Source organism: Gymnoscopelus braueri (genome assembly GCF_963280865.1).
Source record: "Gymnoscopelus braueri genome assembly, chromosome: 14".
NCBI lineage: Eukaryota > Metazoa > Chordata > Actinopteri > Myctophiformes > Myctophidae > Gymnoscopelus > Gymnoscopelus braueri.
This window is the reverse complement of record NC_137619.1, coordinates 7,554,786-7,580,500: the sequence shown is the minus strand read 5'-3', so window position 1 is coordinate 7,580,500 and position 25,715 is coordinate 7,554,786. Positions and strand designations below refer to the sequence as shown.

At 43.7% G+C, this 25,715-nt stretch overlaps 1 protein-coding gene across 1 annotated transcript; it reads left to right on the top strand.

The window, feature by feature from the left end:
• Positions 1-575: 575 nt before the first annotated feature.
• LOC308099933 (E3 ubiquitin-protein ligase TRIM8-like) lies at positions 576-25,476 on the top strand. The gene is made up of 7 exons (XM_080448798.1): positions 576-860; positions 2,027-2,631; positions 15,933-16,028; positions 21,752-21,985; positions 23,338-23,369; positions 23,549-23,664; positions 24,712-25,476. The coding sequence occupies exons 2-7, from the start codon at positions 2,059-2,061 to the stop codon at positions 25,437-25,439; spliced, it is 1,779 nt and encodes a 592-aa protein (XP_080304924.1). The 5' UTR covers positions 576-860; positions 2,027-2,058; the 3' UTR covers positions 25,440-25,476.
• Positions 25,477-25,715: the final 239 nt, after the last annotated feature.

Sequence of the window (25,715 nt, the reverse complement as noted above, 5' to 3'; positions counted from 1 at the left end):
AACCACACGGATGTTTAAGGTTTGGTTCGGAGCATAATATTTTAGGTCCGGAGCGAAACTACCCGTTTAAATCGCTTATTTAGTCAGCCTGTGGCCATGTTTCCCATTGTAGCCAAACCGGGAGCAGTACTGGCAGCGGACGTAGGGGGGTTTTCCGGGTTGAATGGGAAACATGGCCACAGGCTGACTAAATAAGCGATTTAAACGGGTAGTTTCGCTCCGGACCTAAAATATTATGCTCCGAACCAAACCTTAAACATCCGTGTGGTTTGGAATCTACCATTAGTTTTGGGATACGATGTATACAAATGGGGAAACAGCGGAGCCTTGGCGGACGTTCACCCGATTCTGGATGAGAACGACATAGAACCTCATCTCGGAGCTGTATAGCGGAGTGAGAGGTTCTTTATGGAGCTAGCCTACACACTGACACTCCGTCGTAGCACGGTGTCGCTCGGCCTTTCCAACACCCCCTTTCTCCCCTGGTGACTCCTCCCCCCGTAGAGTGAAGCTCCTCCCCCGTTCATGTATCGGCTCTGTGACGGGTCACGTTATCGGTCGGTGTGACAGAGAGACAGCGGAGGCTCGGAGCCTGTTTAACCTTTGATTATTCTACTTTAAAGAGTCCCCGGCTGCTGCTGCCGCGAACAAACAGCCAAAGGAAACATTTACTTTGATCACAATAATAATAATAATACTGTACGGATCGGACAGTATCTGAACGAAGCGGATCGCATGTGAATGCTTCTGTTCTCTCCGTTGATCTCCACACTACGTTACGGACACGGTATTATTATTTTTGTATTATTAGGTGCAAAAGGACGGACGGGCTGCGGACGACATGCAGAATAAATAGTGGGGTAAGTAACGTTGCTTTTTATTCTATTTTATATGTAATAGAAGACATCTAAGATGGCTTTAGACTGTAAGAGTTAGACTGTAAATTGTAATAGTATCATTGCGTTTTAAATAAATAAATGTGTAACAGGACAGGTCCGGAGAGATGGGAGATGATAGATGTTTAGTTTAGTAGCTAAAAGGCTGTTTGATTTACTGGGCGAGCCTCACTCTGCCATGCAGCCATATATCTTGGAGCAAGTTGTCACTTGCTTTTTAAACTGCACATTTATATCATTCTATGACTTGAGTATTAGCCTACATTATTTATGTTTTTGATATAGGAATGGTCGGTTTAAAGACTATTCTATTTTGGCTTAATGTGGAGGGTAAATTGATATGGACTAAAATGCCTTGTTCAAACAGCTAAATGACATTGTTCACCTGTCTGTCTGTCACCTGGCCAGCAGAGATGTGCTTTCATGCAGAGGCGAGATTGGGAACTTTTTCCCACATTTTGTATGACTTTTTGATCATGACCTTTCAGATATTTATTATTTAATGCGTTATGAGAAATTTGTCCTGAAAGTATGTTTTGTGCATGATTGATATATCCCACTTAAACTGGGACTAAACCACTTAAACCCTAGTAGCATCTCTATTTTGAGGGGAACATTAGACCAAAAAAATCGCAGATCTACAAGCTCACAGCACCTTGCGCTTCGAAGCATTGTGAGGTTGTAGATCGGCTATTTTTGGCGTAGGTTTGGTGTAGAGAGAAAAAAAGAGCAGACCAGGTACAGAGCCAACAGTCAAGTTTACTAAGTATTGAGGGTTTAAAGGGATAGTTCACCCAAATAATTACTTTTTTTCTATCGATTAGTCACCCCATGGAGACTTGAATTCATGGATATTTTTTAGTTTTTGTCTCATTCCTAAGACAATAATTTGATGACCAGCGGACCAGCAGGCAGCGGTTCCGGTAGGAGACACAAAGGAGACTCTTTGTGTCTCCTACCGGAACCCACTGCTCGTCATCAAATTATTGGCTTAGGAATGCGACAAAAACAAAAACATATCCATGTATTCAAGTCTCCATGGGGTGACTAAACGATAGATAAAAAGTAATTTTGGGTGAACTATCCCTTTTTTAAATGGTTAATTGGAAATTCTGTCTCCTCTGACACAGGACGTCAGTGTGTGGGACCGGACCTCGACATCATGGAGGAGAGTTGGAAAAGCTGCTTCGAAGAGGAGCTCCTCTGTCCCATCTGCCTGAACGTCTTTGACGAGCCCGTCCAGCTGCCGTGCAAACACAACTTCTGCCAGAGCTGCATCTCGGAGGCCTGGGCCAAGGAGGCCCGCGACGTCCGCTGCCCCGAGTGCAACCATGAGTACGGCCAGAAGCCCTCCCTCCTGGAGAAGAACATCAAGCTGGCCAACATCGTGGAGCGCTACAACGCGCTGAACACGGAGAAGGCGCCCGCCGTGCTGCACTGCGTGCTCTGCCGCCGCGGCCCGCCGCTGCCCGTGCAGAAGGTGTGCCTGCGCTGCAAGGAGCCCTGCTGCCACGCCCACATCCAGACGCACCTCCAGCAGCCCAGCCCGGCCCCGGGTCACCTGCTGGTGGACGTGGAGGAGCTGCGGGCCTGGACGTGCCCGCGGCACGAGGAGTACCGGCTGCTGCACTGCCACGAAGAGCACGCCGCCGTCTGCCAGTTCTGCTGCATCTCCCGCTGCGCCGGACAGAGGCACGCCGTCTGCGACGTGGACACGCAGCGCACGGAAATGCAGGTGAATTGATAGGTGTTGCTCTGGTGGTCCATGCAACAGGCACCACGCCAGGGATGGGACGATAATCGTTATTATCATTTATCGTGATAAAGAAACGCTCTCAATAATCGTATCGCGGAGATTTTTTTTTATTGTGAAATTGTCCTCTGTCATACACTGGGATCGGTTTGCCTTTGCCGAGCTGCATATCTGGTACCACTTAAACCCTCTAGAGTTGGTAAAACGCACCTGTAAAGAACGTACTGATAAAGTATTTTTTCACTCTCTAAATCTCTTTGCCAAAAATAGCTGATTTACAAGCTTACAATGCGACGCACTGTGAGCTTGTAGAGCTGCTATTTTTGGCAAATGTTCCACCCCAGACTATGGATGCTGGGCTTCAAGTGGTTAACAAAAGTGGCATTTTAAGAGTTTAAGGTATATTTTGATTATCGCGATAATATCGTAAATCGCAATAATTTTGGTTGCAATAATGGTGACATGAAATGTTCATATCGTCCCATCCCTAATAGACACTCTCACACTCACTCACTCACTCACTCACTCACTCACTCACTCGGTGCTTTCTGCGACGGCAGGTGACTGTCACAGTATTTGACAAATAGGCCTCTTTACTTCCAGTATTAGCAAGACCGTTCTCATTAGTCCCCTTATCTTTCATGGAGTCGAATGACACACACACACACACACACACACACACACACACACACACACACACACACACACACGCAGAGCTCCTACACATTTGCCAACCCCAGTGTTGTGACGCAATCTGTAGCCAACAGGAAATGAACGGTATGATTACATGGCTGTGGGGGCGGGCGGCTCCTCGTCAGAATGGACTCTAGTTTGTTCATGTTCACTTCTGTGATCACTCCTCCTGACAGCTGTTTCAGGATGTTTTAATAAGTAAATGTAGCAAAGGTTACACACACACACACACACACACACACACACACACACAGAGAGAGACGAGTGCTCTTGGCCTGTTTCATAATTAAACTTTGCCATGATAAAGGTATAACATGGATTAAAGTTCTCGGTCGCCACGACTGATGATTTCATGTCATTTGGATTCTATAGATCAGTGGCAGGTTCTCAAACTTTTTCCTGTCAAGGACCCCCAAAATTATATGCATTTGGCCGCGGACCCCCATCTCAAAATATTTTGTTTCAGGGACCCCCAGAAGCAAAGATTTGAGTTACAAATGTTTGCTTTTAAAAATATATATATTCAAAGATTTGCACAAATTTACACGATTTTTCAAAAAATTGCAGATCTACAATCTCAAAGCGCGGCACTCTGTGCCGTGCTTTGAGCTTGTATATCTGCTATTTTTGAATAGCCAAAGTGTAAACAAAATATTTTGAGATGGTGGTCCAAAGACATATCATTTTGGGGGTCCTTGACATGGAAAAAGTTGGAGCACCACTGATAAAGCAACATTAAGTTTTTCAGAAAACTGTTAGGATTTAGAAGACATTTTGTAGAATCGGAACCTCAGGCCTTAATAATGGGTTAAATAAACATGGATGAACTCAACGCTCAACTGTAGAATTTTCGCCGCCTACAGAGTGAAGCAGCCCTTTGCGTGTTCCATCCGCTCATCAGCAAACAGGTTCATGATGTCGCGCTGCAGCATTCATGTGAGTCGGCGTGATGACATCGGGAGACCTTGGAGAAAAAAAGAGACAGAGATAGAGGGAGAGATTTAGTGCTTTTTGAGCGAGTTTGTCCAAAACGCCTCCAGGTGACCAACGGACTTTTTTTTATGAGGTGTGCTGCTGTCCTGTCGGTTTACTTTGGCCAGGATGTCCTCAGGATACGTGTAGGAAATATTGTCTGTTGTCTAATGGTGGCGAAAATAGCACATCTACAAACTCACAACTCGACTTGTGAGTTTGGCTATTTTCGTTTGTTTTGTATAGCAGGAGTTCTCAACCTTTTTATGAGCACTGAACCCCTTCTGTCTGTTCTTTTCCTCATTTTGAGTTATGAGAGCAAACTATGACTGGGTTGTGCCTGATTTATAGTCGGTTGCGTGCCGGAAATAGCACATATCTACAAGCTCACAATGCGCCTGAGCGTGGCACGTTGTGAGCTTGTAGATCGGCTGTTTTCAGGTGCATGATTAAACATGTTGCTCAATTGGAATAAATGTTTTAATTGCAGTTTAAAGAGGTATTTATATTTACAACTTTGTCTCACTTTAGATTCTCACACTGTTATTACAATTATAAGCAGTGTTGCTATGCTCATTTGGGATGTGCTTGCACTGTATTTTAATGATGTGACGCGCACGTCGCTTAACACCTACACTATAGGTCACACAATGGACAATTGATATGCATCTAGGCTAATTCCTATGTTAATGTACCTGGCGTGAGTCGGGAGCCTTTGTAAACTTTGTCGAAGTGTGAATTTAAAGTAGTTTTAAATCTATGCGTGTGCCTGCGCGTGCTCCTGGTCAAATAGGTTCTTGCACGCCGTGCAAGGCCGTCCAGTGAGCATTGCACCCCTGATTATAAGTCATTACAACCACATTTTTGTACCGAATATGTAAAAAGAAATGCAATCCTATTTTCCTCCAAATTTTGTGAACCCCCTGCAGTACCCCTGCAGTACCCCCTGTTTTAAAGTAGATATTTTTCTATAGTATAAAATCTAGTATATTTTAAGTGGGCTCTGAATGTGAAATTGGAGAGCTCCTCGCTTGCTATGTGTTTCAGTTCCCTCTTCTTTCACAACTCGGAGACGGTATGTCTCAAGGTGTGCAATCAGCCGTCAGCCTACTCACACGGGGCAGTGACAGTCACATAGTTAGCTGTTTGTGCCATTGTTTGCCGTCCTCCTGATATCGATGATGATGATAGATAGTGGCACTGGATGTCAGAATGTCATGGACACATGCAACATTTTTGCTCCAGCGTGCTGATCATCACGCAGTTCAAAACCGTATGAGACTTAGTTTTATTGTGACACTTCATTTGGTTGGAAGTTATTGTTGTTGGCATGAAAGATGTGTGTTCAGCCCTTTTCCCGCGGCAGCTGTCTGTGTGCGCGCGCACACACACACACACACACACACACACACACACACACACACACACACACACACACACACACACACACACATACACACACACACACACACACACACGCACACATCCTTCTGTCTCCTTTCGCAACTGTGTCTGTTTGCAGGGTGACTCAAGTCATCCAGCAGTCATACTTCTTAGGAAGGCCCTCCTCCTCTTTTCCGTGAGGATCGGCCCAGAGACGTTCCTTTTTTTACTGGAGCCCTCAGATGGGAGTGGTCCTCCGTCCCCCCGTCCCCCACCACCCACTACAACACCCACCACACCACACCAAACTACACCACACCGCATCCCATCCCCAGGCTCCTCTCTGGCCAGCTGTGGGCTTCCAATAGCTTCCAGCCCCTTTTCCCCATGTACACTCAAAGACACACACACACACACACACACACACACACACACACACACACACACACACACACACACACACACACACACACACACACACACACACACACACACACACACACACACACACACACACACAGAGAGCAGAAGTCTTCTAGGGATGAACATGGGATCAGCCCATCAGAATTTGGGCTGAATTTGGACCGTCGGTTAGTTTCACGTTATTTGAGTTTCTTCTCAGCGCTCCAGTGAGGAGGGTCTCTCCCTGAGGGGGAGCTGTGAGGAGGGTCTCTCCCTGAGGGGGAGCTGTGGTCTATTTTCGGTTAAAGGAATCGAATTCCCCTGGCAGCTTAACCCATTAAGACCGGGAACGCATGTGTGTGTCATTTTTAGATTTCTTTGGGCTATTCAAAAATAGCAGATATGCAAGCTCATAGCTGGAACAACATTTTGGGTGGTCCTTAGCGTGGCACTCGGTGCCGCGCTAAGGACCACCCAAACTGTTGTTCCAGGGACCCCCCAGAAGCAAAATTATTTAAATTATATTCAAAGATTTGCACAAATATCCAGGACTTTTCAACAAAAAAAGCTGATCTTCAAGCTCATAGCGTGGGACTCGGTGCCGCACTATGAGCTTGTAGATCTGCTATTTTTGAATAGCCAAAGTATAAAATAATGGTCAAAGCTTTGGTTGCACAGATGCGTTTTGGTCTAAATGGGTTAATGTTCTAAACAAAGACGGAACGACCGGCTTACTTTATGTTCAAATCGACAGTCAAATGTTGTCTCTTTGCCTCTCAAAGGACACTTTCACAGTAGAGGGCGACTTATACTTTAGCCGCGCGCAGGTGTTGTGCACCTGAAAACAGACCGATCTACAAGCTCACAACGTGTGTCACGCCCGCGGCGTGCTGTGAGCTTGTAGACGTGCTATTTTCGGGCACGCAACCGACTATAAATCAGGCACAAACCCAACCCAGTCATAGTTTGCTCTCATAATTCAAAATGAGGGAAAGGAACATACATTTAAAAGTCGTTTCATCCTCTGGAGACAAGGGCGTGGAGGGGGGAGGGCGGGGTGGGGGGGGGGGGGGGGGGGCTTTCACCACGCAAACCTCACCTTGGCTTCATTCTCAAGCTACGGCCAAAAGCAGGAAACCATCGCTCATGTGGTATAGCTCTGTTATCTGCCAGTCCCTGGTATCTGGGGCTGGAGAGTGAGTCAGTTCCTCTAGAATGCTGAGGGCAGTCCGATGACATCAGATGGTGGGGAATAGTTGTCGGTTCATTGTGAAAGAGGCCCTCTGTTCATTGAGCTCCAAGGCTCTTCATTTAAACATGAGCTTCCTGGCTAAACCCGCGGGTGTTCTGGTCCTAAATAGGACAGTGAGGTGAAAGTGATCATTGGGGTGGATTTAATCTTGATAAAGGTAGGCTTTCACCACGGCCCGGGCCCAGTGGTGTGATTCAGCCACCGGCCCATGCTTCCAACATCTCCCTCTTGTTGTTGAGAAGGCACAGAAGACCGTTTAGAATTTTAGGCATTTAGAAGACCAGAGAGAGAATGTGCGAGATGGGAATAAGCAGTTAAGCATGAACTCTCTAGTCAATAAACAACAAGGCAAATAGTCACATAATTAGAGTGCAGAGTGAGGAGTGTAGTCGCTCAAAGAAACCAGGATATCAGGTAAACAATTAACCTAGCATCCGTCTAAACCAGTGGTTTTCAACCTTTTTCATGCCAAGGACCCCTAAATTGATATGCATTTGGCCGCAGACCCCCATCTGAAAATGTTTTGTGCCAGGGACCCCCAGAAGCAAAGATTTGAGTTTAAAAAAATGCTTAAAAAAATATATATATATTCAAAGATTTACACACATTTTCAAGATTTAAAAAGAATAGCAGATCTACAAGCTCATAGCACGGCACTTGGTGCCGCGCTATGAGCTTGTAGATCTGTTATTTTTTAATAGCCAAAGCTAAGTGGTTAAAATGATTGTGCAATGTTAACTAATTTCGCTGGGGACCCCCTGGTACCCCCCCCCCCCCCCCAAGGACCAGTGGTGGTCCCCGGACCACTGGTTGAGAACCACGTGGTCTAAACAATATGGTATGTTAAAAAATATTCTATCATTAAGTGGTCAAGAAAAAGAAATCTAAGTAACAAAAGCATGAGAACAAGTGACCAAGATATATATCTGCAACATCGCGTCTATTGCAAAAAAAAGGTGAAGAGAAGAAGACCCAGAAGACAAAAGGGGGGGAATGGGAGAAAGACAGTCAAAGCTAGTTGTGTCAGTTTGTGTCACGCGGTAAGCCAGCTCAACATACAATGATTTATGGGAAACAGCGCTTCATAAACATGAACATATGTTGTGGGGACGAGTGGAATGAAGATATGATATGAACGTAGGAGAATACCTCCGCGTACATACGCCCTCTTCCAGGGGTTACTGAATATTTCATAAAAGCACATACTAGAAGTGGTCCTTAAACATAAGAGTTTAACCACTTAAGCACTATATACTTGGTCGCATGACAAATAGCAAAAAATTGCAGATCTACAAGCTCACAACGTGCCGTGAAGTTACACGTGCCGTGAGCATGTAAGATCTGCTATTTTCGCTACTTTTTTAAATCGTTGGACAATCAAGTCTATACGTTTTTCCTGGGATTGTGGTTGATGTCCCCTTGGTTTGCTTTGGTCACTAATGTACAGTAGCAGTGTATTGATTGATTGATGTACTTTATTTAGTAAGACATGAGAACATCAGTACATGGAAGTACAAAATTCACAATACAAGGTCTACTAAACTGGGAGACTCATTAAGCACTGAGCTTGTTTAAGATGAGATCCCCATGCACACAAATCATGATGGTGTAGCTCTGCCTGTAGCCCAGGACCAGAAGCCTAAAATCTAAGAGGCGATTCCCGTTTGGGTGAGTGGTAGATGTTTGATCAGGGTTTGAATCCAGGTGGATACGCTATGACACAGAGGGAGTGTGTTAGTTTGGGTGTGATGTTGTTCTCTTGACTCTTTCGGGTTTTTTTCGTCGCTGTATCTTACAGCAGTGGATGGGGAGAGAGAGATGGGGAGTGACATGCTCCATAAATGTACAAATTAAAAATATAAAGTGCTTACAGAATCAGAATCATCTTTATTGTGATCACAAGGTTTACAGGTGTAAAACAGTGGGTGAAATACATTTTTGTGCAAGCTCCATCGTTTCCAGAAGGAGAAAGAAAAGAAAGAGGGGGGGGGGGGGCATGAAAAAAAAAAAAAAAGGAATCAAAGAAAGACAACAAGCTATCTACATATTTAAATAAGGTGCATGAGCATAACAGATGGTATATACTGTTCATCATAACATAGACGTTAAGGTGCAAGAAGAGTAGCTTACTCTAAAGCCACTGATGTTACCCGACAATTAAAAAATAGCAGATATACAAGCTCGTAGCGCGGCACCAAGGGCAGCGCTACGAGCTTGTAGATCTGCTATTTTTGGAAGAATCGTGAAAATGTGTGCAAATCATTGAATATATATATTTTTTTAAAGCGAACATTTTTAACTCAAATCTTTGCTTCTTGGGGGTCCCTGGAACAACATATTTTGAGATGGGGGTCCGCGGCCAAATACATATCATTTTGGGGGTCCTTGACATGGAAAAAGTTGGAGCACCACTGATATAGCAACATACGTTTTTTCAAAAAAAGTTATGATTTAGAAGACATTTTGTAGAATATTTATTCAAAAATTTGCACACATTTTCACGATTACTTTTAAATAGCAGATCTACAAGCTCATAGCACGGCACAGTTCATAGAGCGGCACTCGGCGCCGTGCTATGAGCTTGTATAACTGCTATTTTTGAATAGCCAAATAAAAAAATTAAAAAATGGTCCAAGGCTAGGGGAGATGACATGCAAACACACTGAACTGAACAACAGACAGTTTGTCCCCAGATTACACGCTCCCTATTTGAACGACATTCTACATCTCTGTTTGAGTCCTTTTTTGAAGGACGTCCATTACAAGTTTGTTTGCTATTGATTTATACACTCCGTAACATTGCACTGATGAAAAGATTCAAAGCATGCAGTCAACAGTGTGTGTAAACGGGTGGGACTGTGGGAACAAATAGGTGTGGATTGTTTACTGTGAAACACAAACAGACAGACAGACAGGGGTTTTTGTAATGTGAGGTTTGGCTTCAAAACAGAAGGTGTACAAGCTAAAGGTATACGCCCCCATCCCCCATCCATGCATGCAGCAGCACCGAGGTTTCAGCACCAGAAAACATCACACATTATTAACCGTCCGTCATCAGGGCAGAAACCTCTTGTCTCCGTAGTTGAACTACTTATGTTTTTTTTGCGTAAATTAACGCGCTACTTCGTCATACTACATCGTCACACAAAAGTAGCAAAAAATAGCCGATCTACAAGCTCAAAATGCATCGTATTGGCGAGCTTGTTGATCTTTGAATTCTGCTGGAACGGTTTTGTGGACATACAAGGTTTTGTCCCCCGACAGACAGCAACGATATGCATTCTTGATTGCTGTGCGTAGGGGGGGCCGTCTTAATGATTTCTGTCAACACTGCTGTTTGTTTGTGCGTATCCACTGGAGCGTGAACCTCACTATTATTATTCCACAGATACTACATTTTATTACGAGCGCTGAACAAATTAGCTCTAGTAATGGTTTTTCTGTTGTTAGTGGGTCCTCTGTTGACTGGAGCCTGGTTCATTTTAGAAAGCCCCCCCCAACCGGTGGTGTAAAGTATTAAGTACATTTACTCAAGTACTGTACTTAAGTACAATTTTGAGGCATTTGTACTTTACTTGAGTATTTCCAATTTCCACTACTTCATTTCTACTCCACTCAGAGGCAAATATTGTACTTTTACTCCACTATAATTATTTGAAAACTTTAGTTACTAGTTACTTTGTAGATTTTGATTATTATTACAAAACACACATTAACCACTTCAGCCATATATATATTTCGGCCGTTTGAAAATAGACGATCTACAACCTCACAATGCGTCGCAGCTTGTAGATCTGCTATTTTCAAAAGATATTTATACATTTGAAAAATGTTGAAATGGGACATTCTCCATAGTGAGTACTTCCTACTTTTGGTACTTTAAGTACATTTTGATGCCAATACTTTTGTTCTTTTACCCAAATAAATTTAGAATTCCGGACTTTTACTTGGAACAGAGTATTTCTACATTGCAGTATTGATACTTTTACTTAAGTAAAAAATGTGAGTACTTTTTCCACCACTGTCTACCACTGATGACACTCACAGTTTATCTCATGAAAAATATAAAACTGAACATTTTATGGCAGTTGAACAGACAATGAACAAATATTCAAAAGGATAAAAGTACTTGTTGTCACTGTGGTGTATTTGTATGTGGGACTATGGATGGAAATGAGCTTCTAGCTAAATCCAGCATTAAATCATGTGTATTGATTGAAATGTTAATTCATATGCAATGTACCGGAAATAAATAAAGTAAAGTACTCAGAGTAAAAAAAGCAAAAGAAATACGCTGTTACAAGTAAAAGTCCTGTATTCCAAAATGTACAAAATGGCAATTTGCCATCACAGTATATTATAGTACCAAACGTACAATTTACTCATTATACAGAATGACCCAATTTCACAATCCTATTATTGCAATTTAAATTAGCAATTAGTAATGTGTTCATGGCTTTGATGTGGCAGTGGCAGCTGGTAGAGGAGGTGGGGCTGATTTTAATTACTTTATGTGCTGCTGGGTGGCTTAACCTATAATAATCATCATTTATCAGTTAATGTATGTTTTGTATCAAATATCTAAATCTACAAAGCTGTCAAATAATTGTATAGTGGAGTAAAAAGAACAACAGTAGAAATGTATGAAGAAATGCTAACGCTCTAGCATCCTTATTCTGGGCATGTCATGTGAACATTTGGTGAAAATAGCCCATCTGTTATTTTCGGCAAAGAGATTTTGGTAGAGGTTAAAGAAAAATTAGGAGGCCAACTAGAAAAAGTGCTCCTCGGAGCACAGGTCTCCGCCATGTCAGGTACGTTATTGTGGCCTCCTGGTGGCGCTATAATAGGCCAATGTGAAAGGGGTGTCATTTCTTCTTAGGCTTTTCACTGCAATCAGACACTGCATTCATGATTTGAGGCTTTTGTTCCAAAAATTTGTTTTGCTAAGATTAGACCTGCTGGTGGCGCTTTAACAGGCCAATGTGAAAAGGGTGCCATTATTTCCTCGGCCTAGTGGGAATGTGTTTGTGAAATTTCACGGAAATCGCAAGCTGCGTTCATGATTTGAGGCATTTTGTTCAAAACGGACCAATCCTGCAAACTTTGGAAGCCATCTTAGTCAATGAGGATGGAATATGGAAAATCGGACAGATCCGTGTTGATCACATGACTATAGAGATAATGTGTACAGATTTGCATGACTTTGGATAAAATCTGTAGGAGTAAATGGGTTTTGCACAAATCGGCCTCCTGGTGGCGCTATAACAGGCCTATGTGAAAATCCAGGGAGTGTGTGTGCATAGTTTCGGAGCGAGCGGGCCAACGGTGTCGGAGATTAGCTGTTCACAGACGGACGGACGGACGGACACACACACACACACGGACGGACGGACGGGGATAAAACATACTCTCTCGCCATGCCTTCGGCCTGGCGGAGACAATAACAGACCCCTGGGGCATCCCACCGGTCAAGGAAGTATATAAGGTTTAAGTACAGTGCTTGAGGAAGCCGAACAAAAACTCAGTTTGACTCTTCTGTACCTGTACACAAAGATGTAACAATAACACACAACCCTGAACCTTGAGTAAATGTAGTTTGTCTGAGACAATGGGGATGTACAGAACTGAAACGTCTCATCAGCCCTTTCTAGTTATCTGTGGTGTAAAGTAACTAAGTACATTTACTCAAGTACTGTACTTACGTACAATTTTGAGGTATTTTTTACTTTACTGGAGTATTTTAAATTTTCAGTACTTTTACTTCTACATCTCAGAGGCAAATATTGTACTTTTAAATTTTTTCAACATTTTAGTACTTTCACTTTTTTTAGTATATTTTGATGACTTTTGTACTTTTACTCAAGTAACATTTTGAACACAGGCCTTTTACTTGTATTTTTATATTGTGGTATTGCCACTTTTACTTAAGAAAAATATGTGAGTACTTCCACCACTGCTAGTTATCTCTGATTCATTGGAGATATCCAGAAAGGTCTCCGGTCCGGTTCTCATCGGCAAGGCGTCCATTTGGTTCAGTTCCAAACTTCCCTCTGAACAGTGAACACCCACTGGCTGCAGAGAGTCTTGAATCCAACCAGCAAACATGATCTTATAGCTCCCTAGTGCTGACATCAGAACATGTGGAGGTGTGGTGCAGCTTGGTGAAGGTGTGGTGGTCTGGAGGTTAGCCTGATGTATGCTGGAGGTTTGGGTGGGGGGGCTAAGGCAGTTGTCTGGAGGAAGAGGAGGAAGAGGAGGAGGAGGAGGAGGAGGTGGAACCACCCCATGAGTGCTGGAAGCAGCTGAAGAGGGTCTGTTGCTGTGATACCACCATGTAGCCTCCAACCAGACCCACTCACCAGTGACCACAGGAATGTCCCTTTGCTCCCTATCTCTCTCTCTTTCCCTTTCTAACTTTCTCTCTGTTGCCGCTACTCTCTCTCTCTCTCTCTCTCTTTTTGGGTCTGTTTTCTTTTTTTTTATCCCCCCCTCACTTTAATTCTGCCTCTTTCGTGGTCTTTGCAAGCGGTGGTGCTGCTGCAATTTTTCGCTGTCTCTCTCCCTCACACACAACACACACACACACACACACACACACACACACACACACACACACACACACACACACACACACACACACACACACACACACACACACAGAGGGAGAGAGAGAGAGCAGACCCCGGTGTTATGCACACAGACACGACGATCTGTCACTGACACAGGGGCCAGTGCAAACAATGGGAGCAACGCATGTGGCGAAATGAGAAGGCAGAGAAAAGGGTGTGTGACCCCCCCCCCCTCCACCCTGCCTGTTTTCTCTCACATACGGAGTGAAATCCTCTCTCACACTCACACACACACACACACACACACACACACACACACACACACACACACACACACACACACACACACACACACACAGCGCAATCTCTTTTCTCTCACACTTTTACACAGTTAAATCCTCTTGTGTAGGAAGGGCACACACACAAATGTAACCAAATCGACCCCAAATACACTCCCAGAGTTACATTAACCCATTAAGACCTGACGTTCCGAATCGACAAAATGTCTTCTAAATCCTAACGTTTTTTTCATATCAAGGACCCTAAAAATGCTATGTATTTGGCCCGCGGACCCCCATCTCAAAATATGTCATTCCAGGCAGGGACCCCCCCCCCAGAAGCAAAGATTTGAGTTAAAAATGTTGTTTCAAAAAAATATATATATTCAAAGATTTGCACAAAATGTTCAAGATTTTTCAAAAAATTGCAGATCTACGAGCTCGTAGCGCGGTGAGCTTGTAGATCTGCTATTTTCGAATAGCTCAAAGTATAAAATAGCTAATAGCTAAAATCGAAAATGACACGTTCCCGGTCTTAATGGGTTAATAACAGGATTTGTACCATGCATATACACGTTTATCTTTCACATAATAAATACATACACACATAATAAATACATACACACAAGCTTGCTTTAGTTGCCATGACTGCAGCGTTTCCTCTCATTTGGCCAGCAGACAGCAGTGCCTTTCCTCCTTGCAGAAAGCAGTTCATTAAAATCCCTACCTGGGCTCCCCTGTTCCTAGTTAGCTGACAGCTCCTGACGGGAGATTGATTTCCATCTTCTAAATGGTAAACGGAGACGGCTAATGTTTGCCGGGCCTTTTTTTTTACTGAGGCACTGGGGCTCCCTCCCTCCCTCCCTCCCTCCCTCCCTCCCTCCCTCCCTCTCTCCGCTCCTCCAAACTTGCAGAAAGTTGGCCGGTCCCAAGATGGTGTTTTCGGAATACCTGGTAAAACTTGGCAACAGCAGTCACGAGGGGAATTGTGTGTGTGGTTCTCTTGTTTGCCTTCCTCTGGGTTTCTCCCCTGGTTGGTGGATGAATGGATGGATGGATGGGGCTCTGTTTTTTTGGCAGATGTTGTTCTTTCGTTTTGACTCTGGTCAGGATTTTTGGAGAGACGGTCGCCTCTGTGACTCACCAAATACAGGAGGAGAGGTCACACTGAGTGTGGGCCATTGTTCTGCATCTGTGTGTGTGTGTGTGTGTGTGTGGGGGGGGGGGGGGGGGATTACTACACTTGTGAGGGCCAAATATCCACGCAACTTTCCTTGTCCTCACAAAGAAAAAATCATATTTGTGTTATGGTTAATTTTATTTGGCTAATAGTCCAGACAAACTTGCTCATGTTGGACCTCAAAATCAAAGTAATTGTTTTCTTCACATACCATTTCTATGAAGTCACCAGAACAGCATACTAAAAGTCCTAAGAAATCCTAGTTGCGGAAGTATGTTTAATTGGCATCAATCCAAGATGTCCACCAATTATTGTCAGAAAGCCATGTAAAAGTCAATGTCAATTAAACATATTTCCGCAACTAGGATTTCTTAGGACTTTTAGTATGTTGTTCTGGACACCTCATAGAAATGATGTATGGTAAAAAAATATACTTTTACTTTGTTGTGAAACGCTTGTTTGCCTGGACTATAAGGCTTACGAAGGCTTCATATATATACAGTGTACACTTCTATGGATTTTCTCACCCGTGTCGTCATGTCTCTCCACAGCATTTGTTGATGAGGCAGCAGGAGAGACTGGACGGTCGTGTTCAGAACATCGATGAGCAGCTCGGCAAGCTGGAGTCAGACAAGATACTGGTGAAGGTACGATGAGACACACACACACACACACACACACACACACACACACACACACACACACACACACACACACACACACACACACACACACACACACACACACACACACACACACACACACACACACACACACACACACACACACACACACTCACACTGACAGGTCAGTATTGGACGACCTCTTTGTTCTTTGTGCAACAACCCATGTCATTTGTCTCTAAACATCTTTGCACCTGGCTGGTTTATAGGGTGTATATTAGGGCCATAATGTACTCAATAAATAGAATGTTTGGAGCAGCCAGTGTTGTCTATCTTGTTCCCAGCATTGTGTGTACTGACCTCCACATAGAACTTTGTCTTTCATCCTTCTCGCTCTTCGACCTTCACCTCTCAGCACCTGGTCCAAGAGTCACGAGTGTGAGGAAGCATGAGCTCAGTTCGGGGCTCTCCGCAGGCTGGCAGAGGGAGAGTAGCTTAGGCAATTGGCACTGGGTGAAAAAATGGGTGGGATGGTTACAAAATGGTTTCAAAAATCGATTTTTAGGACAAGGCCAACAAAATTCTTGGCAGGAAATTTCCTTTCATTGTGGACATTCATTTGCTAACGCTAACTAATTAGCTCGGCTAAAAAAAACATGTCATCCCTTTTATAAATATGCAGTTCAGTCTGTTATTGTGTGGTTTCTGATATGTTTTCGCAATACAATGTTTGCCAGTGCAAGTATTGTAGATCTATTGTTTGTTCCAGGGAGCTAGAGCTCTGCCTGGCAGCACCGTGACCTTGGAGAGACACAAAGACATGGACGTGGAGGAGTATCTTATTGAGTATAATGACACCCAGTGGCTCTCAACAGTGAAACTCCCTTAGCGAGGATACTGCCTACTTACAGCATATTAGTTTGTGCTAGTAGGGTGTATTAGAAGAAGGTATTGGGTGTATTAAGGTGAATTAGAATGCATTAGGGTGTATTGCATTGTAATATTACTAGTTAGTTTGTTACTTTATTGACACAATTGTATAAAACATTGGGTCCAAACAATAACTTTAAAATGGTAATAGGCTACATTAAGATATACAATGCACAACACAAAATCCCTTTAGTCATACACCAGGAGCTTTCTGTTGCTCCAAAATTGACAGGCAGGCATGTGGCATACGCAAAGTTCCTCTATTAGTGCCCACAAAGAGTGAGCTCAGATCAGTAAACTCAACGTCCATTGGTCGCTAGAATGTCTTGTGTGAGGGGACACACCAGTATGTGTTCCTTATTTTAATATGTTGTGTGAGGGGACACACCAGTATGTGTTCCTTATTTTAATATGTCGTGTGAGGGGACGCACCAGTATGTGCTGTTTGTTTTGTATACCAGTCTCACATTGACAAATACGCTGCTCAGACAGGTGGTATGCGACTCCACCTCCCCATTTCCACACGCAGCCTATGAGAGGACAACCTAAACCGTGTAAAGGTTATCCTCAAATAGTCCTCAATGTAAGATGTACTGCTGGTGCTGGTATAGAGTGGATGAACAGATAAATCTGGGTTGATGGCTTGGTATGTCTTATATCGTGTTCCCTCTTTCGATTGCAGTTTATGAATCATGTCCCTTCGGTCACTCTCAATATGATCTAATTTCTCCATTATCTCAGATAAATGAGAATACATGACTTCTTAAGCAATTGCATCCCAGTACAGTCCATGTGCAAGAGTGTCAGTGTCAAGCAGGAGTCAGTAAGCCCAAAGTACAGAACAGACATGGCAGATCTTAAGTTCTCATGTGAGTGTCAGGCTTGGCTGTGGAGCCTGATGGCTTACTGGCACAAAGGACTTTGTTTGGGGCCGAAATGACCCCTAATAAACGTATTCAGGAGATTCATTTAATGGGAGATGAGGAAGCAGTGACATTTAAAAAAAAAAAACAGGTTGGTAGGGGAAAGTTTTATATAGCTCTCCTTAGTTCTCTTTTTCATAGCTCAATAAAAGATCTAAGCTTGGTCGTGCTGAAACAACACAGTGATAGGGAAGCCTTTATCAACTGTGTTATGCAGTATGTATGTAAAAAGAATTACAAAGGCACGTGCATCCAAACGATAAATACCAGGTGCTGGACAGAAGAATACTGTACATATGAACAGAAAACTAAGAGTCTAGCAGCTAGACTCTTAGCTTTCTGTAGGAGCATGATCCATGTTCAGCTAGACTCTAGCTGAACATGGATCATGCTCCTATGTCATTTATATTTATAAAATGACCACCAAAAGTGGTCCTGATTTCTTTCACAGAAATCAATAGAATAATAGGAAATATGGAGGGTCAACTTGTACTGGCAGGTGATGGGTGGGATGATTGATAAGAGTGAAAAATATTCACGAGCTGCAGTCCAGATGTTTGCAGAGGACTTGAGTTTAGTAGAGATTAGTGAGTCCACGTGAGAGAGAATACACCTTTTTCTACAGCATCACAACCATTTGAACCACTTTATCCATTTTATATGTTTATAAGCTATTCGAAAATAGCAGATCTACAAGCTTCAGCACGTCACTTAGTGCTGCGTTGTGAGCTTGTACATATGCTATTTAGCTTCTTCTTTTTTTTTACATCAATCTTCTCTTCTGGGGGTCCCTGGCACAAAACCTTTTCAGATGGGGGTCCGCGGCCAAATACATCCTTGACACGAAAAAGTTTGAGAACCACTGGTGGTGTGTAGACAACCGGCTGCCCACTGACACACATGGAGTTGGCAGCCGCTTCTTGCCACCTGACAGTGAGGAGTTTCACTGGGGGGGGGGCGTAATTAATGTGGAGGAACATTCTACTCTTCCCAGTTCCACTCCCCACTGAACAGTAGTGGTGGGAAAAAAGGTTCATTTCAGTGAACGAACGATTTCGTTCACGTTCACGACAATGATTCGTTCAAATGATTCGTTCACATTCTCGTTCAGTAGCGCTATTTTCTAGTGTTCAAAATGTACTAGAGTAAAAGTACAAAAGTATTGGCATCAAAATATACACTTAAAGTACCAAAAGTAAAAGTACTAATATATTTGAAAATAGACGATCTACAAGCTCACAACGCGTCGCATCGCGACGCGTTGTGAGCTTGTAGATCTGCTATTTTCAAATAGCCTAGGTATAAAATAAGGCTAACGTGGTTAATGTATGTTTTATAATGTGTGTAAAACACCATCGCAGGAGCGTTTTATTTTTACGTCGCACGTGAACGTAACAGTTTCAGAAAGTGAACGAGCTCGTTCACGGCAAATGAACTAGTTCTTTTGAACGAATCGATCATGAACGACACATCACTACTGAACAGGCACCCAGACCAACCTGTAGGAATCACTAGTGCAGTGTCAGAGATCGCCCTCCTGAACCAGCCTCCCTCCCACAAACACGGCCAGTTGTGTCGTTACTATTATATGTGATAGATGCCATCAGTGCCCACCATGGCACAGTGGAGATGTTGACTTGAATGCAAAATAAAAAAGAGACCATTGGAGCCTCAATACTATGTTGCTGAGTCATTTCATGCCACATTGTCAATTGTAAATGAACTGAGGATTTTGCTTTGTATGCATCTGACATGGATGAAGCACTTTAGACCGGTGCCACTGGTTCCAGTATCGCTTGATGAAGGCTTTTGGCCGGGTGGGTGGAATGGGGTTTCTTATGTCAGCTCTCTCAAAATTCTGTTTGAGGGCCTGGCTTTTGTAAATGGGTGAAAGTACTCTGTTTCAACCCAAGAGCAGCTGTTCTCACAAACGGGCTGATATCAAATGTTTTCTGCTGCACTCTCTCCATTACTCAGTTTACCATATATCTATCTATGAATGCACGGAATCTCTATCTGTCTGTGTGTGGCAGTCTATTCTGTCCTGACAACTGTGTGCATCACTGAGGAGAAACATAAATCAGACAGTAAACACAAACATGTTTCTCTTTACTGTCGGATTTCTTCTTCTCCTTGCTCTCCTCTTTTTTCTCTTCCTGAAAACAACAAAAACCATGGAGCATGCACAAAAACAAATTCCACAAATTTCCACCCTCTACAACTGTAGCGTAAACCTGTGATGTGACAATGAAGCTGATTCTGAGGATCCGAGGGAGTAATGTGCTGCGTGGGAAGTCGGTGGTTGTCCAGAACCGGAAATCCAAAGATCTCTGTGTGATCCGTCCGTCCGTCCCTTCTATGCCCATAATGTAGATCCCTGATGTCATCAACAGGACATCCTAGTACAATGCTAACAACTTATCTCAATACATTTTGTATGTAGAGCAGGTGGAGAGTGACCATACTTAGTTTACACTACAGAGACCCAACATGCCCCCAAGAGCAAGCGCTCATGGCACGCAGCATGGGAAAACTCCCCTTTACGCATACCCACCATATCTTAGCATTGAGAGCAGATCCTGTCTGCTCTTTGCCAGTGTTAAAGCAGCTTCGATGTACTTGAATGTACTGACTCGTTCCATATTGTCACTTTTATAAGATACTTTGTCACAAGTATACCTACATATGTCACTCAAGTGATGTTACTTCATCATTTAATGTTAAATGGATACTTTTAAGGTATGAAATACCTGGGGGTTCATTTAAATCTAAATGTAGATGAAGTGATGCTCTCAATTATGGGACCACTCCTCCAGAAGATAAACAATGGACCTGGATAGTGGATATAATGGTAAAAATGTAAGCTTACTCTGTGGGGGATAAATGTATATGATTAAAATGGTGGTTGCCCCCACTTCAATTATGTTTCCATGATGATGCCTGTTAGGATATCACCAAACATTTGGCTTTTTTGTCAAATGTTAGCCAAATGTCAATGTCAAATGTCAAATTATGACATGCCCAGAACACCCAGAACAGGGATGCTGTGGTTTCAAGTGGTTAAAGTGTTAAGCTTTACACATTTGGAGGTGAAGTACTAGAATAGAGAAGTGGTTGGTTTCAACTCTACCTGTATCACCAAGACTATGCTTACTGGGGAACCAAACATAATTGCACAATATATCAAAATATCACTTTGCAGTGATTAATGCAGTGGCTGTGACGGGCTCTGGGCTTTATTTGATTTGAATTTGATTTCGAAGTGAGTTTATTATTCATGTATTATTCATGTTCATATTATTCATTGTTTGTATTATTCAAACTGGCCCACAACATTATTGTGGGGGCGATATTGAGGTTTTGCTAAATAGATAACTGTTAGGCCTACCCTGTGTGCATGTGGCTGTGCATGTGTTAGCTGTGTGTGTGCTGCTTCTTAACTCAGTCGGGACCCCCAGGGGAGTCCCCACATGACAGTAAAGTGACAATTTAACAATCAACAAACTATACTATAGAAACTGGTCAAACATTGGCAAAATTGTGAAAGAGGCAAACATTGTGAAAATAGCTGATCTACAAGCTCACAGTGAGCTTGTAGATCGGCTAAATGAACAATATTTATCTGTGGAACCGAATTGAACTAAATTCAACTCCTACAATTCCAAATGCTTGTCAGGGTAGGGGGTCCCCAGTTCAAATATGATTGTTTTGGGGGGTCCTCAGTTCAAATATGGTTATTTTGAGGGGTCCCGAGTTCAAATATGATCATTTTGGGGGGTCCCCGGTTCAAATATGGTTATTATGAGGGGTCCCCAGTTCAAATATGATTATTTTGGGGGTGTCCTGAAAAGGTTGAGAACCCATGTCTTAACTGGTGTGGTTTTGTGCATACAGGACGCAGTGGGCCAGCTGAAGGAGCGAGTGAGAGCTCAGTACCAGCGGATGCACGCCGTGCTGGAGGAGGACCTGAACGAGACCATGAAGCTGCTGGACAGCGTGCACGGGGCGTACCGCCACAAGAACTCCCAGCAGTCTCTGACGCTCAAGGAGAGACAGCAGGAGGCGGACAAGCTCCTCGGCTCGGCTCAGGTGTTCTGCCACCGAGCGGAGGACATCAACTTCATGAAGGTACAGTATACTCTATGTCTATGCCAGTGGTTCTCAAATGCTATGATGATCATTTTGCAGGGGACCGTGTGTGTGTGTGTGTGTGTGTGTGTGTGTGTGTGTGTGTGTGTGTGTGTGTGTGTGTGTGTGTGTGTGTGTGTGTGTGTGTGTGTGTGTGTGTGTGTGTGTGTGTGTGTGTGTGTGTGTGTGTGTGTGTGTGTGTGTGTGTGTGTGTGTGTGTGTGTGTGTGTGTGTGTGTGTAAGCCAATTTATGCTTTGAGCCAGTGGTTCGCAAACATTTTCATGTCATGGACCCCCAAATTAAAATGTATTTGCCTGCGGACCCTCATCTGAAAATATTTTGTGCCAGTCAGGGACCCCCATATAAGATGTTCTATTATTATTATATCTCAAACATAGTCCACATTTTTCAAGATTCTTTTTTAAAATAGCAGATCTACAAGCTAGCTCACAATGCGTTGCAACACGTTGTGAGATTGGCTATTTCCGGGAAAAAAATTGCCGATGTACAATCTCTCTTTATTCCCGCGGCAAGATATTTTTATACAGGGAAGAAAGGCGGAGGCCTAGTTTAGACTCCTGGGGGCACACCAGTCAACTAAAGTATATAGGATTTATGTGGTTGTTAAGCCCTATATATACTATAAAGTGGTTAACAGACGCATGATCAAGGGACCATGCATGAGGGGAAAGAAACATGCAAGCTTCACATGAGTGCTTTTAATGGGTGCTACTGTATGTAAATGCACCGTTGTGTCTCTAGACATTATAGAACAGAAGACACGAGAAGCTCTCCTCTAGCCCATTGAAACTGGGAAAGTCAGTGTCGTTTTTAGATTTTTGCGTCGGCTATTCAAAAATAGCAGACATACAAGCTCACAGCGCGTCTCTTCATGCCGCGCCGTAAGCTTGTACATCTGCTATTTTTGATTATTTGGCGAAAGGGCCTTTCTGTGTGTAGGTATACCCTCACAAAAAACATGCAGTAATCCTGGTCTCTATACTGCCTCCCCCTGGTCAGCCGGGGCGCCTGATGGAGGGGAAAGGAGTCCTACCGGGGAAACTCCCCCCCGTCAGGTGATAAGAAGCGGCCTGCTCACTCCTCATGCATTGAAGGAAGCATGAGCTCAGTTAGGGGCTCTCCCCAGGCTGGAAGAGGGAGTGTAGCACCCAGGATTACAAGCTTAGGCAATTGGCACTGGGTGAAAAAATGGGTTACAAAATCGTGGGATAATTTATTTAAATTTTTATAAAAATTGGAAAATCTTGAAAGTGTGACAACTACTGATTTTAGAAGGCATTTGTAGAGTGCAGGTCTTAATGGGCTAATTTGTGATCATTGCCTCTTTCAGAACACGAAGCCCTACCAGCTGTTAATGGACAGGTAAGCATTTCTGTCAAACCTAATCTATACTCTGTGTAGTATGATGACGCTGACGAGATCTGTTGTTGTTTGCGGCATGTGGCGGCCTAATGCGTCTTACCATAGGAAACTGACTCTGTGTGTGTGTGTGTGTGTGTGTGTGTGTGTGTGTGCGTGTGTGTGTGTGTGTGTTTTCTCAGGTCAAAGGCGTACTTAGGCAGTTCGCTCCCTCCCCACAAAGTGGGCCAGCTGAACTCCCATCTCCTGCTCTCCGAACTCACAAAGAGAGAACAGAGCCTGCGCAAAGTGCTGGAGGGTGAGATGAATATAAGAGGAAAACAAGGATACCAGGAAACTGTGTCTGTCGGCGGTTTCGCTCCTATTTTGAGAATTTAACAGGCACTGAAATAATGGCCTGCTATAGCAAGTTACTCAGGAAGTGTAATACGTTACTCTTTACTTATTACTCCTTTGAAAAGTAATAATATTACTTTACTTGTGACTTGCGATCAAACGTTATGTTATTTACATTACTCGTAATATTACCATTTACTTTCTCTACCCCCCCCCCTCCTTTTATAAATAAGTGATGTACAATATTTATCCAGCTCCTTTTAGAACTGATCTACTGTTTTGGCAGTTGTAATCCCTTACACTAGTGGGGAAAGTAATACTAAGTAGAAAGTTACTACCCAACACTGACTATTAGGTAGCAAATGGGGGAAATAAAATCAATCAATCGATCAATCAACCAACCAGTGGTGGAAAAAGTACTCAAATTCCATACTTAAGTAAAAGTACCAATACTGCAATATAAAAATACTCTGTTACAAGTAAAAGTCCAGAATGAAAAACTTACTTGAGTAAAAGTACAAAAGTATTGGCATCAAAATGTACTTAAAGTACCAAAAGTAAAAGTACTAAATATTTGAAAATAGCCGATCTACAAGCTCACAACGCGTCGCGATGCGACGCGTTGTGAGCTTGTAGATCTGCTATTTTCAAATAGCCTAGGTTTAAAATAGGTTTAAAGTAGTTAATGTATGTTTCATTATATCATAATTTATATCTGAAAAGTAACTAGTAACTAAAGTTTTCAAGTAAATGTAGTGGAGTAAAAGTACAACATTTGCCTCTGAGATGTAGTGGAGTAGAAGTAAAAGTATTGGAAATTGGAAATACTCAAGTAAAGTACAAATACCTCAAAATTGTACTTAAGTACAGTACTTAAGTAAATGTACTTAGTTACTTTCCACCACTGGTAGAAAGTTACTACCCAACACTGACTATAGGTAGCAAATGGGGGAAATAAAATCAATCGATCGATCAACCAACCTATCTATCCTCTCTGCTCTCTCATCAGAACCATTCAGGGATTCGTCGGTTCTCCAGGTCGTGCCGTCGCAGAGCGTCGGCTCCGGCGCGGGGAGCGCCGCTTCGGAACCCGAGAAGAGAAAACACGCCACGGCGTTCGCGGAGAGTCACCCAGGAACCTCGGCCTCCCAGGACCTCCTCCACGCCTCCTCCTCCTCCTCCTCCGGCGGTAAACGACCCTTCCTAGGAGACCAGCGCGGCGGTTCTTCCTTGTTGTACCCCTCCTCCTCCGAGGCTCTCTCCCAGCAGGCCGCTCACCCCCACCACCACGGCCCCGGCCCCCTGGGCCACGTCTTGGACAGCTCGGCCCAGCGGCGCCTGGCGGGCCTGGGGGCCAGCCATCACTCAGGGGGGTCCCTGTTCCCTCCTCCCGCGCACCCCTACCCCCCCAACGGCCCCCCGCAGCAGTCTATGCTCCCGCAGTACGGCGGGAGGAAGATCTTGGTGTGCTCTTTGGATAACTGCTACTGCTCCAGGGCGCCGCCGCCGCCGAGGGGCCGCCCCCCCGCCCCGTACCCGGTGTCGGAGTCCTTCCCCTGGGTGGGCTCTCAGGAGTACCCCCCCCCCCACCACCACGCCCCGCTGTCCTCGGGCCAGCCGCTGCCGGTCGGTCTGTCCATGAGGGAGTGGATGGAGCCCTCGCAGACGACGCCCAGACACCCGGACTTCTACCGCCTCTACGGGCAGTCCTCAACCAAGCATTTTGTAACCAGTTAACCCATTAAGACCTGAGGCCGCATCTAAAAAAAATCTAAATCCAAACAATTTTTCAGAAAAAAATATTTAAAAATAATTTTCACGATTTTCAAAAATAGCAGATCTACAAGCTCGTAGCGCGGCACTCGGTGCCGCGCTATGAGCTTGTATATCTGCTATTTTTGAATAGCCAAATAAATCTAAAGTGACACAGGTCTCAATGGGTTAACCACACATTTTCATAAATAGCAAAAAAATAGCTGATCTACAAGCTCGACGTCCGACGAAGTATCTGAA

What these genes read in the sequence shown, in the direction of transcription:
- LOC308099933 (XM_080448798.1), top strand. Translation starts at nt 2,059, where the DNA reads ATGGAGGAGAGTTGGAAAAGCTGCTTCGAAGAGGAGCTCCTCTGTCCC. An exon ending in CGCAGCGCACGGAAATGCAG is followed by an intron (nt 2,632 to 15,932) that starts GTGAATTGATAG and finishes GTCTCTCCACAG; the next exon opens with CATTTGTTGATGAGGCAGCA. An exon ending in AGGACATCAACTTCATGAAG is followed by an intron (nt 21,986 to 23,337) that starts GTACAGTATACT and finishes TGCCTCTTTCAG; the next exon opens with AACACGAAGCCCTACCAGCT.